Here is a 19756-nt window from a genome sequence, read left to right on the forward strand (position 1 = left end):
CAGGATGGCTCACGATCGCGCTGAATTATTACAGAGAAAAACACAATGAAGCATAGTGAACGTTATTGTAGATTGTTGGTGCTTTTAGGGGGATTAAACATTTAAACGTTTAAGCACAGCTTGCATTTAAGCGACAAGCCCACCAGCAGCAAACAGTTGGCGACAAAGGCGATTCGCTTCGATTCTGTATATCTGCACTGTTGGGGACAGCTTGACTTGCGCTCGGTATTGCATGCGGGACTAATTAGTGTTTTTTTTCCCCCTTCTTTTTTCTGTTTATTTATAGGGCCAGGCTCGAATAGGAAGCAAATGTAATGAAACAATGCCTCTGCTGCCAAAATCAATTATCTTCAAAACCAGAAAATACAGTGGATTTCTTTTTTTTATTTTCCTTTTTTTTGCTTATTTGAAATGTGGAGTATGGTCTTGTAGCCAGGAAGTCCTCCACGGCTCCGCAAGTCAAAACTTATGCTCTCTGAGAGCTAAAAGTAAACTGAATTGTTCCATATGTGGGGCACTCCACTGCTAACAGTGGATATAATATACAACCATAGTTTTTTCTCCTCCTCTCTACAGCGTGGTCCTCATCAATAGAATATTTGAAGAGTGGCCAATATTTGTTTCTATAATTGCCCAGGTCTACTAATTTTAGTCTGTGGGGGAGGGGGGAAGAATCATATTAGCACAAAACTGTGTTCACTTTTAAACATCCCTAAATTGATGTTGTCCTGAAGTGTGTGGAGAATTGGATTTGAGACGTCACTGAGTTTGATGGATCCTGTTGGCACTCAAAGTTGTTTTTATATCTGCTTGGCATATTATATTCATGAGCACAATGATTTTATGAAAATAGCCCTAGGAATGCAGTGGCTCAATTAGAGTATTCAGCTGCAAGCAATTAGTTGACTCAAGTGGGTGATAATCGGTACATGAATCCTTTACGTGGGCAACTCCCTGGCAGATGTGAAACTGAATGGCAGTAGTTTAAAAATAATGAATTCATTGATACTAATATTAATGGATGCCATTTTTTCAGGGCTTTCTCACCCCAGGGATTTTTAGATATACCACTTACCCTTGTCTATATTGGCAATTTGTTGTTTTCCGTATTTTCGGTATTTGGTATTTCCTCCCAGCTTCTTTTGCTTTGTCCTTTTCATATCTCTGGATATTCGTGACACTATTTCAGCTCCCATTTTGACCTCTACATGTCCATATACTGCTAGTCACAACAATGATTACAACTAAAACCAAAGCTAGCCACACCCAGGGGTGTCACAAGGGGGGGAAAAGTGGGTGGAGGGGCCTTGAATTATTTTATACTTTAGCTATTGAAAAATAGCAGTTATACAAGCTCACAGCGTGGCACCGAGTGCCACGCTGCAAGTTTGTAGATCTGTTATTTTTGAAAAATCGTGAAAATGTGTGCAAATCTTTGAATATATGTATTTTTTAAGTGAACATTTGTTGCTTGCGGGGGTCCCTGGAACTAAATATTTTGAGATGGGGGTCCGTGGCCAAATACATATCATTTTGGGGGTGGTTCACATGAAAAAGTTTGAGCACCACTGACGTAGGTCTTTCAAAAAACCTAGAAGGATTTGAAATATTCAAAGACTTTTCTAGATGTTTCAAAAATAGCAACTTGGAATAACGTGTTCCTTCCACGCGCTACGTCCAAAACCAGGGAAATCTCCACTGTCAGGTGAAAAGAAGCAACTTGGACTCCTCATGCATAGAAGGAAGCATGAGGTCAGTCCGTTGTCTCCCCAGGCGCGGCAGAGGGAGAGCAGAGCCCAGGATTACATAGGCAATTAGCACTGGGTGAAAAAATGGGTTACAAAATTGTGGGATAAAAATTATAAAAAAAAAAAATAGCAGATCTACAAGCTCGTAGCACGGTACACGGTGCCGCGCTGTGAGCTTGTATATCTGCCATTTTTCAATTTTTCAAGTACCCAGGGCCCAGAATTTGTTGTGACATCCCTGGCCACACCAGCATAGTGCATACAAGTCTAAATTGCAACATACTTAAAATATATTCCAATACATTTCTGTGATGAGTTCATTTGCTCATGAGCTCGCCATCTGATACCTAACTGTATCGATCCCAAACTGACCACTGCTGTTTATCAGAATACCTGGAGGGACCGGGGAAGATGACAACTCCGTCTTGATTAATCATTTTCATGAAAAGCGGCACATGCAGATATGAGATATGAATAAGTGGCCCGCATCTATTGATTTCTTTTTTGACTAATGAGCTTCATTGTAAGTATTCAATAACAAGATCATTGATCGCTGTAACATAACATGGCTGGGCCCTGCTGCGCCCGTGGATCACAGTTTTTTTTGCGTATCATTATCAAGAGAGATCAATGCAGATGGCTGTCTAATCATGGATGGTGCATTTATCTGCCCGGAGCTTGGATTTCTTTGACTCGCTCAGTTTGATTTCCAAATGATTTCTATCAAACTAATTGTTGACATTCATCGTTGGGTATTTAAAAAGGTGATTCTTTACGAGATATCTTCTAGAATTAAGCTCTTTGCTGTCTACAAGACTCGCTTATACAATAGTTATATATAAGTAGGTAATGCCTTGCATTATTCAGTTAAGGTTCGGTATGATTTCGTTTATTACCCTCAATAAGAAAAAACTCCACCACAACTTATTTAAATGCAAAAGGGGGATTTATTTGGGAATCACAACGTTTCCATTGTATTTAGACCTTCATCAGGCCATTTTTATGTACCAGAACCAAAGATTGCCTGATGAAGGTCTAAATACGACCGAAACGTTGTGATTCCCAAATAAATCCCCTATTTGCATTTGAAGGCGGTGTGCGTGGAGTTTTTTCTTATTCAGTCAGTTTATCGGACCATTGTTTGGTCTCTCCTCAACGCACCTGTCACTTTTGTAGGTGTGCAAGAGTCTCTCTTTGCGTTTATTACCCTCACAAAATCCTTTTTTTCATTTGTCGTTTTGAATTGCTTTGTTTGTACGGAAACATGAGAACGAAAGAAGTAAAAAAACAAACAAACATACAAATAAATAGATAAATAACTAAAAAGCCTGTCCATCCGAGATGTTGGCCATTGAATAATGCTCGGTGCTTTACACTATTTATATCAGTGACAGGAGTGCTTGCGATGCTCTCCAAGGAGCCTGGCTGTTGCCGCCTGACAGCACACTGCCTTGTAGTTCCTCTCCGTACATGTGGTGCGTTAGTGTTTATTTAAAGCACAGCCCATTAAGATTTCATAAAGGTCCAGAATCAGCCCAGGCCTTCTTAGCGGGGTGGACGGCAGTTCACCAGGCATTGGGAACTTGCTCTAATAAAGAAGGCTTTTCATAAGGCCTGGGTTAAAACCCATTAATTAAGACCTGAGGCTGATTCTACAAATGTCTTCTAGTTTTCTGGTTTTCTTTCCTCCAGTTTTCTGGTGCTCAAAACTTTCAAGGACCCCCAAAAAGATGTGTATTTGGCAGCGGACCCACCAGACCCCCATCTCAAAACATGTTGTTCCAGGGACCCCCAGATGCAATGATTTTTGTTAAAAATGTTTGCTTCAACAGAATATACTGTATATATTCAAAGATGTGCACACATTTCCAAGATAGAAAAAATCTACAAGCTTCTATATCTTTTTTTTTTTTTGTATAGACAAAGTATTAAATAATGCTTTTTAGCTTAACATCTAAAATAAATAAACAACAGCTGAGAAACCGGGAACATCATTTGGGGGATCTTGTGAGTCAAACAACAGCCACTAATACAAATGTTATGTATAATAAATGTTTATACCAATTACTGATAGATCTAGTTATTGTAAGTGGCCATTCTAATGGCCATGTTAATTAGTGTCAGTTAGATGCAATATCGTCACTGTTGGGAAGAAACCTTGTATCTCCAAGTTTCAAATGTGTATGTTTTTTCATAAAGTACCGTAAATCCCTGCTTGGCTGCTTCATCATACCAGACTGTCGCACAAAAATAGTGAAAATAGCACACAATTCCTTGTACCAGGGGGTCCCCAGCAAACCTTGTAAATATAGCGTCACAATCATTTAACTATATTCAATACTTTGGCTATTCAAAAATAGCAGAACCTTTTTCCATGGCCAAATACATACCGATGTCTCTGGTTCACATTGGCACATTTCCTGGGGTAATCTGCCCAGATAATGCATGTCATGCATGTCTTCTTCTTTTTTCGTTTTTTACTCTCAAAAAAGCATCTGCAATGTAGTGCATTTGAAACTACATTGCAGTGCACATCATGGGGTGATCACTGCTTGCCTCCTGTGAATTGTTTTATTTTAATTTTTAATTATTTTATTTTTATTTTGTTGCTGAGTGAGGTCAGCAACCAAAGTGACATGAGTGAAATGTGCCAATGTCAACCAGAGACATCAGTATCAATTTGGGGCTCCTTGACATGACGAGGTTTGAGAAGCACCGGTCCGACTAGCTGAGCCCCCAGGGACCCCTCAGTAATCTCTGAGTGTAATACTTTTAGGTTCTTCGTTTTCAATGACATTTCAAGTACAGAAACAATTAGCACATGCTACACCCACCAGCAGTGCATTCTGCTTAAAAAGCTCCGCTTTGACTGAACCACTTAAATAAACCCTATACTTAAGTTGACGGAATTCCCAAGGGCGCTATGCAAGGCCCCCTCCTGTTTTCGCACTGCATGAAAAATCTTTGAAAAAAAGCTGATCTACAAGCTCACAGTGCATCACGCTGCAATGCTTTGTGAGCTTGTAGATCAGCTATTTACACCAAGTGTGTGTCCCAAAATAGGGATGCTAGGGTTCAAGTGATAAAATGATAGTATTTCCGACTTGTTTATGACTATATTTTACTGAAGATCTATAGTGGATAAGATGGAGGCATACAAGTCAGGCTATAGTGTTTCCTCTGGACCCAGTGAATGGCCAGAACCCCCAGTGAGCAGCAGTAAATATAATATAAACACAAAGCATGTGACAGCAATTACCAGATCCTGGGATGTCTCCCCCGGATATTGGGTCAGGCACAATGTTGAAGGTGGTCATTGGATGCAAACGGTTAATTTCTAACAACCCACTTCCTGAAACGTTATTAGACCACCCTGTGGTAAATGGTTAAACCCTACCGATATTGAGAGTGATTACATGCTGTGTGTGTGTGTGTGTGTGTGTGTGTGTGTGTGTGTGTGTGTGTGTGTGTGTGTGTGTGTGTGTGTGTGTGTGTGTGTGTGTGTGTGTGTGTGTGTGTGTGTGCGCAGCAACTCTGTAGCACTGTATATCGTCGTTGTCGGGTGGAAACCTTGTATGTCCAAAACCGTTGGTTTTGCAATTATCATTTTAAAAATGATTTAAACTAGTGAAAACAGCCGATCTACAAGCACACAACGCCTCGCACCACGAGGCGTTGTGTGCTTGTAGATCGGCTGTTTTCACTACTTTTGTGCGACAGCCTTGTTGATGAAGCAGGGCTAAAATTTACTTCACGAAAAAATGTACAAATATGAAACTTGGAGATACGAGGTTTCTGCCCGACAGCGCCGATATACACACACTGCTCGTGTGTGTGTGCGCTCGTGCGCTTGTGTGTGTATTTGTTTTCCTTTTGCAGCGCATTGTTTCCTTAGCTGCTGCTTTGAGTCCCTGGAAATGATTTAATTTTTCAGTGGCCTCTGCTATCAACGGGGCGGCCTCTTGAGAGAGATGTCTGCCTTGATAATTGTGCCATGAACCTCATCAGCATTTCAGATGAAATGGAGCTAGACGGGTCACTTTGAGTTTAACAGACGCTAATTTGATTGAAATTCAAACTGGGAGCAACGGGAAGTAAATTGTACGCCTTTCTGCAATGGCTTCCTCTTACTCATGCCCGCCTTTCTCTCTCCTCCAGATACGCAGCGATTGCTTTTTTGCTCTGGCTGCCATATTTTCTTCCTTTTTTTTTTTGCGCTTTGTGAATTTGAAATAGCTGCCTTCTGTCTTTTCAAAGCTCGGAAGTGCCAAGGGGTTGGGGGGGGGAGACTGAGAGGCAGTAGAAAAACAATCTAGGCTTCAACAGATTAGAAGCCAATGCTGCACAGAGCACTGGTGCTAGGAATTCACCATGGTACCATGGTACCTGATTTGATGGGAGCGGTGTTGTGTTTTTTTTTCCTGATCCTGCACTCCGGCGCTAACATGTAGTGTTTCACATCATATTCACTATCATCAGCCTCCATAAAATTCACTCAAACAGGCACGTAGAATCTTGTTAGCATGGAAACCGTAGCGGTGCCGAAGTCAACATTTTGGTACGGTCGGTGACAACACAGTTCGTAGCTTCCTGACTGATAGGATAAGCGCTTGGACGTGTTGGAGAAAAAAACTAAACAAAAACATGTATGGCATTTTTCTCACTGGAACCAAGCTATTATTCAATTAGACTCTTATCTCACTGTCCAATTATTCCTTTGACATGCTTTATGATGGCAGTGGGGGATGGTTAAATTGGACGTGGTATCGGGAGTGCTATCATTTACACCTTGTTGGCATCTCGTCATACCCCTTCCTGCTGGTTTTTAGATGGAGAGTTGCATTGGATCTTTCGGGGGTGTGCGGGGGGGTTCTCACTACATCTCTGTGACTTTCTTAATTTTACTGATGCCTGGCTCTCCCAAAAGGTCAGGGGTGTGATGGGCTTAGACAGGGGTCTTCAACTTTTTCAGGCCAAGGACCCCTTAGTTGAGAGAGAGTTGAAGCAGGGACCCCCACAACCTGTTCCTAGATTCCATTCAGTTTCATCTTTTGACAGCACAATCATCAGTGTAGTTTGGACTCATGTCAATTTGTGTTTTCAGATATTTAACCACTTGAACCGTCAATACTTAAAAAACTTGACCTTTCACTCTGTACTTAGTCTGCTCTTTTTCCCCCTCTACACCAAAACTCTTTGCCGAAAATAGCTGATCTACAAGCTCGCGCTGCAAGCCGTTGTGAGCTTGTAGATCTGCTATTTTTGGCTAAAGTTCTCCGAATATGGACGCTGGGGTTCAAGTGGTTAATATATAAAAGGAGTAAAATAAGTTTCTATCACAGAGGAGGACCCCCTGTAGTGACTCTGAGGAGCCCCTGTTGAAGACCCCTGGTCTTAGATTTGGAAAGCCTCACTGGCCAGCAGGGAGAACATAAGCTAGGTTTCTGCCTCCAGTGGTGTTGCCTGTACGAGTGTGGAGGTTGAGAAGAACCCGTAATTACTTGTTTGTCTGAGTAGATTATCTGTGTTGCAATGTTTTCTAAAATTGTTATTATTATTTTGAGAAATGCATGCATCAGAAATTAACCACTTATAACCAAATTTCAATTTTTTCTACAAGCTCACAACGCGTTGTTAACTTTCAGAAGATCTTTGAACATTTTGGAAAATATAGTCACGCCAGGTTTATAGTGGTGATAGTGGTCATAAATAGGTGTACATACATGCAAGACAAACTGGCTATAAAGGACATAATATTACTTTTATAGTAGACAATCTTTATTGTCCCACGACTTAAACATTTTTCATAAGAGCTAAAGATCAACCATATTGAGCAGCTATAATCAGACCCATAGTTAGTATATAGTAAACTCTTTTCCATTTTGAAATGTAAACCTACCAGTCTACCATCTACTCAGATAATGCATACCACCTCTCTTTCTACCCCATGAAGGTAATCGTGATTGGCAATCAAGAAAGACATTGATTAAAATGGAATGGTTCGCTCTGGAGAAAACTGCCTTGGTGGCATTGACATCATTTTTTATTATGTACATACTTAATTACTCTGTAGCCCCAGACCACCCGAGTCAGAGAAATACCATATTTTACATATCTTTAATTAGTCCTCATTTGGAGACCCTGTGCCTCGGCAGGCCCAAAAGGTGAACTTTTCATGGGGGTAAATTTCAATTACATGCTTCGCTCCTAAATCGAGGGTTCGCAACAAGCCTAGAACACTCATTAGGGCTTTTTTTTTCAATCGGTCTCAGGGGGTGGCCTGCTGGCTGCTGCCCCCGGTCCCATAGAGAAGACAGGCTGCAAGTCACACAGTCCCATAGATCAGGGACCCCCTTGCTCCCTATAGTCTGTAGAAATTAGGGCAATACATCAGAAAGACCTATCAACACTTGGCGCTCACATTGAGCCATTGGAAATGCGGGTGAATATTTTCTTTGTCCAACGCCTCCCTCCCCTGTGTGAATACATTAACATGAGGAACAGTGGCAGGTCTTATTAGTGTCATGAATTTTTATTCGTGGTTCCATTCTATTTCATCGGCCAATGTGTCACGAGTATGGCATTCTCTCCTCATCGCAATCTGTTGGGTAAAGCATTGTCATTTATATTATTCTTGCTCGAGAAGCTCATGCATGAGCTAAAAGCATGGGATCGTAAAAAGTGGTCGCATAAAATATGGAGAGTGCTGCTCTGTACTGTTGAGATATTACCTGTGAAAAAAAATACCATTATGGCTCCCAGCAGGCGCTGCATGTTTAACTTCTAAAGCAGTAGTTCATTTCCATCAAAACAAATATGTTGATATTCACATAATAAAGTGATATGCTTGGCAAGACCACTCCCCAGCACATGAACGCATGAGAAATGATATGTGTAACAGTTAATTGAACTAATCGATGTAATCTATTTAATAAAATAGCACGACACTGTTGTTTCACGAAGTATAAAATAGTTAATTGATTTAGTCCATTACAAAATATCTACTAGTATAGATTTGTTTTGTGTCGATAAATTGATGTAAGTAATTAATCGATTGATCAAACACGTAATCGTAATTGATAGAATAATTGATTGTTTCAGCCCTATGATGGCACTCCCCAGCACGTGCACACTTGAGAATTGACACACCTGCTGTTGTTATTATACACTGTTGTCTTGGGGACAATTTAGATTTTAGAACATACAGTTGCTTCTGTTTTTTCTGCACTATCTAAATTTAATTTCACACGGGGTTCTAGTTGCCTTTACCAAACAAAATAAATTGTTAATTTTCTTCCTTTGTGGGCAAAAAAAAAAGAAAATGATTTCCTTCACTTGAAGAAAATAGAGCTGTGAATTATTTTATTGGTCAAACAAGCTGACTGAAGAGTGTGTGTGTGTGTGTGTGTGTGTGTGTGTGTGTGTGTGTGTGTGTGTGTGTGTGTGTGTGTGTGTGTGTGTGTGTGTGTGTGTGTGTGTGTGTGTGTGTGTGTGTGTGTGTGTGCGTGCGTGTATACGTGTGTGTGTGTGTGTGTGTGTGTGTGTGTGTGTGTGTGTGTGTGTGTGTGTTTGTGTACGAATGTGTGTGTGTGTGTGTGTGTGTGTGTGTGTGTGTGTGTGTGTGTGTGTGTGTGTGTGTGTGTGTGTGTGTGTGTGTGTGTGTGCACGCATGAGTGGGTGTGTGTGTGTGTGTGTGTGGGTGGAGAAAAGAAGCCAGCCATGGGAGATTAATTGCCTTCAGTGCTGGTCAGAAGGAGAAAAAAAGATATTCAAATGGCTAATTCTGCTCCTGGAGTTATCATGATTTAGTGGGCTTTTCAGTTGAACACCGAGGCTGTTTGTTCTCCTCATCGGATGGTTTCTTTTCTCTCTTTTTTCCCCCAGCGCTGCAAGCTACTGTACAATATGTACCCACAGCATGCAGATGAGATATTGTCGCTGTCGGGTGGAAACCTTGTATGTCCAGATCTGCTATTTGAACTGCTTTTGTGCGACAATCTTGTATGATGAAGTATACAAGAAAAAAAATTGAAATATGGAGATACGAGGTTTCTGCGCGACAGTGACGATATGCTGGTTTTCATTTGGGAACCCAACACAGTGCTGGTCCATGCTGCAACTAATAGATTGTTACTTTTTTTTATATACAGTATACATTTTTTATATATTTGATGAATCGATTAACCACATACGCCCTGTTTTATATTTCATTCCACAATGGTGTCATGCAAAAGAAGTGGAAATGGCAGATCTACGCATTGTGAGCTTGTAGATCTGTGAGCTTATAGATCAGCTATTTCAATATTTGAACCTTTTTTATTAATCGATTATTTTATATGGATTTATATCAATTAAATCGACTGTGGCACCCCTATATAAAGGGGTATCCCGTATGTAAAGCGACTAGGGCTGTCACAATTATTACATAATCGTCTAATCGTGATTATTTGACATAATCGTGATTATTTTTCATAATCGTCATAATCGTTTCCATGTCAAAAATAGTGGAAATAGCAGATCTACAAGCTCACAACGCGTCGCGATGTGCTTGAGCTTGTAGATCGGCTATTTCCACTATCAATGTTCTTTTTTAAGTATAAAGTTGTCAAATATGTCAGTAATTTATTTGTATATTTAGGTTACCGTATGTGTCATATCTACCATATGCAACTTCAAAGCCTAAAAGCCAAACAGAAATGTAATTATCAACGACAAATACACAATTAAATCGTTAATCGCCAATTATTTGAGTGACAATTAATCGTCATGTAAAATTTCATATCGTGACAGCCCTAAAAGCCACTCTGAGTACTTAGAGAATTGCTATGTAAATCTGAGGTGTGTATATTATCTCTGGGCACTGCTAAATCAGCAGAACAGCGTTATTGATATGGATTGTTCACATCACTTATTAGTCCACTCTCACCCCCTGTCCCCCCTCTTAACCTCCCCCCCTCGCGTCTAGTCGCAAAGATGGCCTGAGGTATCGATGTCATTACGGTGGTTCCAATGTTGCAGCAAGGGGGGGGGGTGGTCAGTCAGCTGCGATTCCCCAGACATATGAACAGTGCTCCTGGTTCAATTAGAGACGTCTCCAACACACACACACACACACACACACACACACACACACACATACACACACACACACACACACATGCTAAAGGTCATTATTCTTACTAAAGGAGAGGGGAAGAGAATGTACTGCATACGGTGCTGGCCATCTCCTGCTCTTTGGTTCCAAACATGCAATGTTGCACTATAATGCAGGGAGGGTCACAAGAGGTCGTATACCTTTGTGGGGTTGTTGGGACGATCTGTACCAAACCTTATGTGGAACACATGCCCACTTAAATATTTTTTGTATTTTTCGAAGCATTTTTATTTTAATGATCAATCAATCTATTTTGTTCTGGAATTAATGTAGTATAGTTTAAGTATTTGGTATCAAAATGAAAACGCTTTTTTTTTCAAGGTTTTAAAGAAAAATACCATGATACATTCTTTTTTTTTTTTTTTTTTTTTTTTACATTATTATAGTTTGTCTATTACATTATGATTATAAATTAAATCTTAGTGTTTTGTCAATTATTTGGGGGCCCACTTGCACTGTCCTCGCGGCCCACAGGTCTTTCCCAGGCCCACAAGTTGGGCATCGCTGGTCTATAACACATCTGGGACTTTTTCTACTTTGTGGACAACAAATCGTTTAAAAAAAAAAAGACATACACATGGGTGTCCTCATATATGCCATAGAGCGAAAGACAATGGCTGAAGCATGAACATGAGCAGGAAGGCATTGACCTTGAAACAATATGGCTTAAATCACATAACAGTGAACAACACTGCCAACGTTCTAACGTAAAGCATCAGTCGTTTCACCCGCTGTAACTCAACTTGCCTTCCACTTCCACCACAGCTATGTAGTGACTCTGAGCCTGAAGAACTGTGTTGTTTTTGGGTACTTTTTCCATCGCTGCACTGAATTAATGTCAGCTCCGGTTTCATGTGTTTTGTAGCGACTCATCTATTTCTTGGGATGACTTTGTAGAAACAATTGGTATGAATTTCTCTATAAAGATAGATTTTGAAGTAGGGATGGGACGATAAGCGATATTATAATTTATCGTGTTAAAAAACACTCACGATAATCGTATCGTGGAGATTTAATTCATCGTGATATCGTCCTCCGTCATGCACTGGGATCAATTCACCTTTTATTTGCCGAGCTGCATATCCGGTATCACTTAAACCCTCTCGAATATTGGTAAAAGGTACTTATAATATACCTACTTCACTCTCTATCAAATGTCTTTGTCAAAAAATAGCCGATCTGCTATTTTTTTGGCAAATGTTCCGCCCCAGGTTAATGGACTTTGATTATCGCGACAATATCGTAAATCGCGATTTATTTTGTCACAATAATCGTGATATGACATGTTCATATCGTCCGATCCCTAAAAATGTTCTCCCCTTTGTGTTTGTGTCTCTAGGTGTAACAATCGGACCCAGTGCATTGTGATCACGGGTTCGGACGTCTTCCCAGACCCCTGCCCAGGAACCTACAAGTACCTGGAGGTCCAGTATGAGTGTGTGCCCTACAGTAAGTGTGAACCTTCTGTCATCAATTGAAATGTCCCCTCCAGAATCCCTTTCAACGCCCCACCCAATCTTAGATACTCTTTCTTAAACCCGCCATTTCTCTTTCTCTCTCTGTCTCTTTCTTACTTTCTTTCAGTTTACCTTCCTTCCTTTCCTGTCTCACTGACAGTTTATTTTGCTTTGGTTTGTCCTTCTCCCCACACGCTTCTTAATAGCGCCCTCCTCTATTGTCTCTCCTCCTTCCATCCGTGTCACTTCATCGAGCATCCCATAAGAGATAACCTGTAAAACCCTTTGTTCCTCCTCTACTATGCTGCTTCTATTATTGATGTGCTCACCGTGTTTTCCGGCAGACTTTTGCCGAGCCAGGTTATGAGGTAGCAGACTAGAGGGGGCAGGGTGATAGGAGAAGTCACGCTGACTACTGATGAGGGCAAACCAGTGCACCATTACTCAGTCTTGCAAGGAGAACTATGAGCCGAGAAACACCGCTCGTCTTAATGGCTCAGTACCCCCTCGGTACAACAGGTGTTGAAATATGTTAACAGATGTTCCGTTACATAACGGAACAGAGCGGCTTTACACTTAAAGTCAACAAGATAATATTTCATGCGAACAGATAGCCTTAACATTTTGCTGCTCATCGCATGCTAAAATATTCATTGCCATTTGGCCCCCAAACAATCTTTAGATTGCCTTTTGCATTAAAATTCCTCTTTGTCCTTTAAGCTTCTATTTTCATTGGCAATTTGTGGAGCTAAAACCCCCATCTAACCTTTACTAACTGATTAATCACCAGGAATTAGATGAATTGCCAGAATCACTAATCAGGTGGAACTGAAATGATTAGAGTCGCAGTGATGGCAAGGCAGTATTTGATGCACGGTGTATTCTAGTTTCATATTGTCATAGAATTGTATCTAATGTTAATTTAATACCAAGCCATCAAACAAGATTATTATTATTATATTTGTAAAACATCCCCCATAACCACGACGTATACTAAACTTATACTTATAACTTATACTAAACTGTCGGTCAGACAGACAGACAGACAGACAGACAGACAGACAGACAGACAGACAGACAGACAGACAGACAGACAGACAGACAGAGAGAGAGACACACACGCATGCATCCATGCACGCACGCACACACACACACACACACACACACAGATTCTGTGAATTATAGCATATATAGATGTTCCACAGCGCCAGGTCACCTGCCCAACCATTTTCCCCATGAAGTTAAATCAGAATATGCATGTAAGTGAACATTATTAGGGACTTAAAGGTTAATGTCTCGGAGGCTTTGAGGACCTGTAATTGTGGGCTCGCCTGGAAGGCGAGCACACGTATGTTATCTTCATTATTTATCTATCAGTCAGTCAGTATCCTCAAAACTTTGGCGCGATTCATCTCTTAAACGCTTACACCTTTCAACACCATTCAAATTTTTATGTGTTCAGCTTACTGAGGACAAGTGTGCTTGTATTTTTGGTTTTGAAATGTTTTGTAGTATAAATATAAAAAAATAAAAATGTTTAACTTTAAGCACCCAATGCATTTCCAATGGGTCCCCAGAGTGGAGAGAAGGATAATAGACCCATGTTTATGTTAAGGCGCTGTGGCTGCAGTGTTCACACTTCAGATATGCTATCTATATCATTGCGTTCACACAGGTCTGCTCTCTGATTTGATCCAAATGTCTAAGCTGTGTGATGTATAAAACTATAGTTATAGTTAAAACTATAAATAAATGTCCCTCTCCACTCTACTGATTACACAGCTGTGATCAAGAATCAAGTCCGGGCGATGGGATGTAAATCCCATAGCCATATATCCTAGAGCCCGCAGGGACAGTCAGCCATATTAGTGGTTGTTGTTGGTTGTCAGGGAGATATCAAAACCAATGCATTTCCAAGTCAGATCCACAAACACAATAAAAGCCATGCTCCACTCCTCAGTCTGGAGTGGCCACATAGAAGAACGCCTTGGTTATAGACATAGTGGAGGACATATGTGATCTGGGATTGTTAGCCTACAGTATATGCACTCAATATACTCCACTACAGTTGGAGTCCATTTGACAGTTGCTGGTTCCCAAACACAGAATCAAAAATGTAGATCTAGAACACATATAATATGTACAGTACAGTAAGGTTCAGTAGAGTACAGTAAAAGTACAGTAAGGTTCAGTAGAGTACAGTAAAGTACAGTAAGGTACAGAAAGGTACAGTACAGAAAGGTACAGTAAGGTACAGTAAAGTACAATACAGTACAGTAAGGTACAGTAGAGTACAGTAAAGTACAATAAAGTACAGTAAAGTAGAATAAAGTACAGTAAGGTACAGTGGAGTACAGTAAAGTACAGTAGAGTACAGTAAAGTACAGTATAGTAAGGTACAGTAGAGTACAGTACAGTAAGGTACAGTACGGTACAGTAGAGTACAGTATAGTATAGTACAGTAAGGTACAGTACAGTACAGTAAGGTACAGTAGGGTACAGTACAGTAAGGTACAGTAGAGTACAGTAAAGTACAGTAAGTTACAGTAGAATACAGTAAAGTACAGTACAGTAGAGTACAGTAAAGTACAGTAAGTTACAGTACAGTACAGTACAGTACAGTACAGTAAGGTGCAGTACAGTATAGTAAGGTACAGTACAATACTGTAAGGTACTGTACCTTACAGTACCTTAAAGCAGGGGTCTTCAACGTTTTCAGGCCGGGGACCCCCAAACTGATGGGGAGATGGAGCAGGGACCCCCTACCACCTCGTAGGGTGGGGGGGTCGGGGCTACGACATATTTTTTATTTTAAACATGTACAAGTTACAGCGAGCAGGGTGGGCCGTACCACTACCATTTCTAAACATACTACTTATTAACTGAGAACCAATGTCAATAATATCAACAATCTGTCAATTGCATAGTAATCATGTATTCAAGCTATTCAAAATGGATAGAATCATGATTTATTTTTTAACATAAATGTGAAAAATGAAAAAAAAAAAAAAAAAAAGAATTAAATCTTTTTTTTTTTTTTTTTTTTTTTTAGCAATAATTTCGCGGACCCCCTGCAGTACCTCCGCGGACCCCCTAGGGGTCGCGGACCCCCTGTTGAAGACCCCTGCCTTAAAGTATCCTATTTGTTGGGTTGGAACCGAGCCCACACTGTTTCGAAGGAACAGTATTTCTAGTTAATAATAGAATCAGCTATAATGAGCATTGGATTCAGCCTAATGGAGCATGGCCAAATATACTCACTTTTGCCTCAAACCCTCCACCTGTGTTGGTTTTCTCAACTACACTTGTTCCATGTGCCTCATACTAAAGCGAACTATCGATTGCACCTCTTGCAGTGCAACTTCAAACCGTAATGGTAGGATTAGCCTTAAGGTGCACTTGACTTGTGCGTACCTGCTGTTGCGCTGGGCTTTTGCTTCCTCCGTGTGCACCGCGGCATCAGTCAGATCTGCACAAACACGGGTCTGTGATATGCCACTCCTGGCACAGTGTGTCTAATAAATGATTCCCTGGTGATCGTCCCTTCAACATTAAGCATTGTGAAGCGTGCATGACTTTAGTCCCATCTGTTTGCTTCTCAAGGAGGTCCATGTCCACACAGAATAGGACCACGAATACAGAATCTATCCTATCTCAACTGTCCTGGTAAGTGATTAGTATCACTAGGGGTGTGAATCTTTTGGTATCCCACAGTTTGATTCAATTTCGATTCTTGGGGTCATGATTCGATCCAAATTGATCCTCGATTCAAAATCGATTCTCAATTCAAAACAGTTAATTTTATCCCTTGCCAATGAACTTTACAGTATATCATTCAGTGTTCAATAATACTATATGCCTGATAAGTTAGCTTGCAAGTAATTGACATACATAACATTAACTTGTGAGTGTGAATTAATAATAATAGTAATAATAAGTAATAACACAATGCAGACCAGATTGCAACCAGACGCAACAACATGTCTCTCACACACACACACACACACACACACACACACACACACACACACACACACACACACACACACACACACACACACACACACACACAGCACCACTGTGATGCATAGAGTGCTTTCAGAGTCTACCGAGGACAGAGTCGGCTGCATTTGACAGCGTGATACAGACTACTTGTAGCCAGCATACTGATTCTTGAGCAACAACTTTAAAAGCTGGCAAGGGAAGCTGGGAAGTTAACATTATGGCACGAAAATTAAGAAAATAAATTAAATATATATTTATGGCAATGGAATCGATTCTGAATCGTAGAAAATAAGAATCGCGATTTTTACATGAATCAGTTTTTTTCCGCCACCCCTAAGTGTCACCCCCCTGTATGGTCGAATCCAGTCCTGTTGAATCCACCCCAGCCTTTCCCCCGTAAAGACCAACTAGCCTGTTGTAGACTGGGACTTGTAAACTGTGCCCTGATGTGTTTCTTTCCCCTAACTGTCCCATGTCTCTTCTTGTAAATGTCATGTATTCCCGATGACCAATCAGTTTGTTGAAGACATTAAATATGAATGGTCTTTCAGATGTTGTGGCAGAGTGAGACTTTTGGCAGGGGGTTGCTGTGATGTGGCAGGATTTACCGAGCTTTTTGCACTAAGGCACAGATCTATCTTACTACCATTTTCATTGGTGGATGTTCAATATCAAGATTTAGTTACTAACAAATTGTGAAGTGGTCCAAAAGCTCAGGAATTTGTCCCTTGGATTTGGAAGGATATGTGGCTTTCTAAGATGTTTTGCAAGACGAGATATCAAATCCCCATTAAGCTGATCAGTGACAGCAGCACAGGCAGGAGGGAAGTAGAGGTTAGAGTGGGCTCCCCAAAAAAATCCAGGGTCATCTTTATTCAGAATCATCTTGTTTCCAGGTGTAAATAAATGTACAATTCTTTACTTGACTAATACCTGAGCCTGTGCACGTTCTGTCTGGGCCTGTTATGAGCCTGTAACATTGTTGCATTCATGGGACTGAGCCTGGTTCAAAAGTTTTCTGTTTTGCAGTGTCTTGATTGTTTTATAGATTTTTGACAAAATGACGTGCATTTTACAAAGACACAAACCAAGAAAAAGAAAAGACTGAACAACAAGCCAGCAATTTGTTAATAATTTATGTTGAACTGTATTTTAGTTATTTTCTCAATTAAATTGAGAAAGAAAGTCAATTTCAGTCTAGGTGTAGCCCACATCTTTTCAGAGTGGATAAATGTAATTATATTGCTTGGAAAACGACCTCCTTCATGCGAAGGACTCGCAAAGCAAGTGTTGGGTAGGCAAGCAGTGAAAAGCCGATACATAAAATACTTACATGAAATTGTAACCATTGATTGAATTATTAATCAGACTTTTTGCGGTCTGTATTAGGTGCAGGGTCTTACTGAATAGCATAATCCCCACCTCAATTATATCGATGGCCAAAATGCAAAACCTGAAAAATTCACTTTGTTGGAAAAAAGAAAAAGAAAAATGTGTGTTCAACACCAAAACCTCCTATCTACTATTTCTAGGTAAAAACCTCCTATTTGCAGGCGACAACATGCAGATAGGAGGTTTTTACCTAAAAATAGTTAGGCTATTCTTTTGTTAAATAACACATTTTACAGCACTTAATTATGCTCCTTTTGAGATCAAGACATATTACCAACATTTTTTTATCAACTCACCCTCTTGGGTTGGTAAAAGTTTCACCACCTAACACCAATCATTAGCAATCAGCAGATAAGCTTCAACATTTTACTACTTTTGCAAACCTGTCAAATGTCATGTTCTAGACACATGACATTATTTTTTTACAAAATGAGGGGCAGACAGACTGACCATGTGCAGCATAGCCTGTTGTCCTCATTTCAAGTGATATCCAAAAATCATGAAATTTGCAGATAGTTTTGCATTTTAGCCATCAATATAATTGCGACTGTCAGGTCGCAGTTACTATCAAAACCTCCACTGGCTGTCTGTCTGTCCGTCAGTCTGTCTGTCTGTCACACATCATGTCACACTTTTGCCCTTCTCTGCCACCGTTGCCCCTATCCATGCCAAACTTTGCATACACACTCCTTGGCTGCCAAACCACAACCCCTCAGTTCTCACATGGCCCTTAGCGCCACCATGAGGCCAATTCTTGCAAAACACATTTTTGGACACTGCTCCTACACATTCTGCCCTAAAATCACGCAAAGCAGTACACAGTATCTCTAAAGTCATGTCATCAACATGCACCTGTCCCATCTAGCGCCACCATCAGGCCGATTTTTGCAAAACACATATTTGGACACTGCTCCTACAGATTTTGCCCTAAAATCACGCAAAGCAGTACACAAGTATCTCTAAAGTCATGTCATCAACATGGATCTGTCCCATTTCCCATATTCTCTCCTGATTGGCTACCACTGCCTTCTAAAGTTTGTGTATGCGACCTAACGGTCGCTTATCTCACGATTTAGGGAGTCTTATTGGTAGAAAATATATAAAAATAAGAGAGACAGGTGTTATGTCTGACCACAAGACTAGCCTGAGTCGGGCCTCAGTAAATGGAGGTAAATTCTTACCTGACAGCTCCTACCCAAAAGGTTGGCTGTGCCTCCCAAAGCATTGGTTCCCTATCCAAGAGTCTTTGGGTCCTTTGAAATTTAAATGGCCGTCCAATACCTGAACGTTTTTTTTTTTTTTTTTTTACCTCAATGAATCATTCATTATCCTCGTCATTAAGCCTTTGCATTGTCACCTACAAGTAAAGCCTGAAACAAACCACATACATTTCAACCATTTTCAGGTTTTTTAATAATTTGGTTCATGTCAAGAGCTACCCTCATTATCACCATGCACAAGCCAGGGATGGTAATTCACCTTGCACCAAGTCACCTCCTGAATTGGCTGTGGTAATTGCCTTGAAACAGGGGACATAAAAGCAAAGAAGTTTCTTCATTAAGGCTGCTCTTGAAATTGTGGGAAAGAAATGAATAAAATAAATCTACTATGGCTGTTGCTATGCTGCTGTGTTAGAGAAAAAAAAGGGGAAAAAAAGAGGGAAGAAAGGAGGCATATCTGCCTGCACTAACAGGCCCTCTAAGCCATCAGTGCTTTGTGTCATCACCTACTATCTCTGTTATACTCATTTTACATGTGTGTTATACATGTTTCTTTAGGCATTTTTCAGATTTCAAAAAACAGCTTTAAAAAGGCACATTTTAAATTCCTATAGAAGTTTATATTATTTATGACTTATGTACTGTATGTATTGTAGTCATACTACTGTACATTTGGGTAAATAATTTACAGTAGTAGACTCTGCAGTACATGATTGTCCCTTACGCAGTATGTATAGTTTAGATGATGTTATTTTTCTATTTGCTTCCTGATGCTTAAAT

General features: G+C 40.3%; 1 protein-coding gene across 1 annotated transcript in view; it reads left to right on the top strand.

Annotated features, from left to right (window-relative positions):
• adgrl2a (adhesion G protein-coupled receptor L2a) overlaps positions 1–19756 on the top strand; it is a gene marked incomplete at both ends in the record, with an annotated part of 126368 nt that overhangs the window by 48193 nt on the left and 58419 nt on the right. The window contains one exon of the mRNA XM_080728596.1: positions 12242–12357. Within this exon, the coding sequence (XP_080584722.1) occupies positions 12242–12357 (116 nt within the window). The remainder of the gene's footprint in view (positions 1–12241; positions 12358–19756) is intronic.

Source organism: Nannobrachium achirus (genome assembly GCF_963921795.1).
Source record: "Nannobrachium achirus genome assembly, chromosome: 1".
Taxonomy (NCBI): Eukaryota; Metazoa; Chordata; class Actinopteri; order Myctophiformes; family Myctophidae; genus Nannobrachium; species Nannobrachium achirus.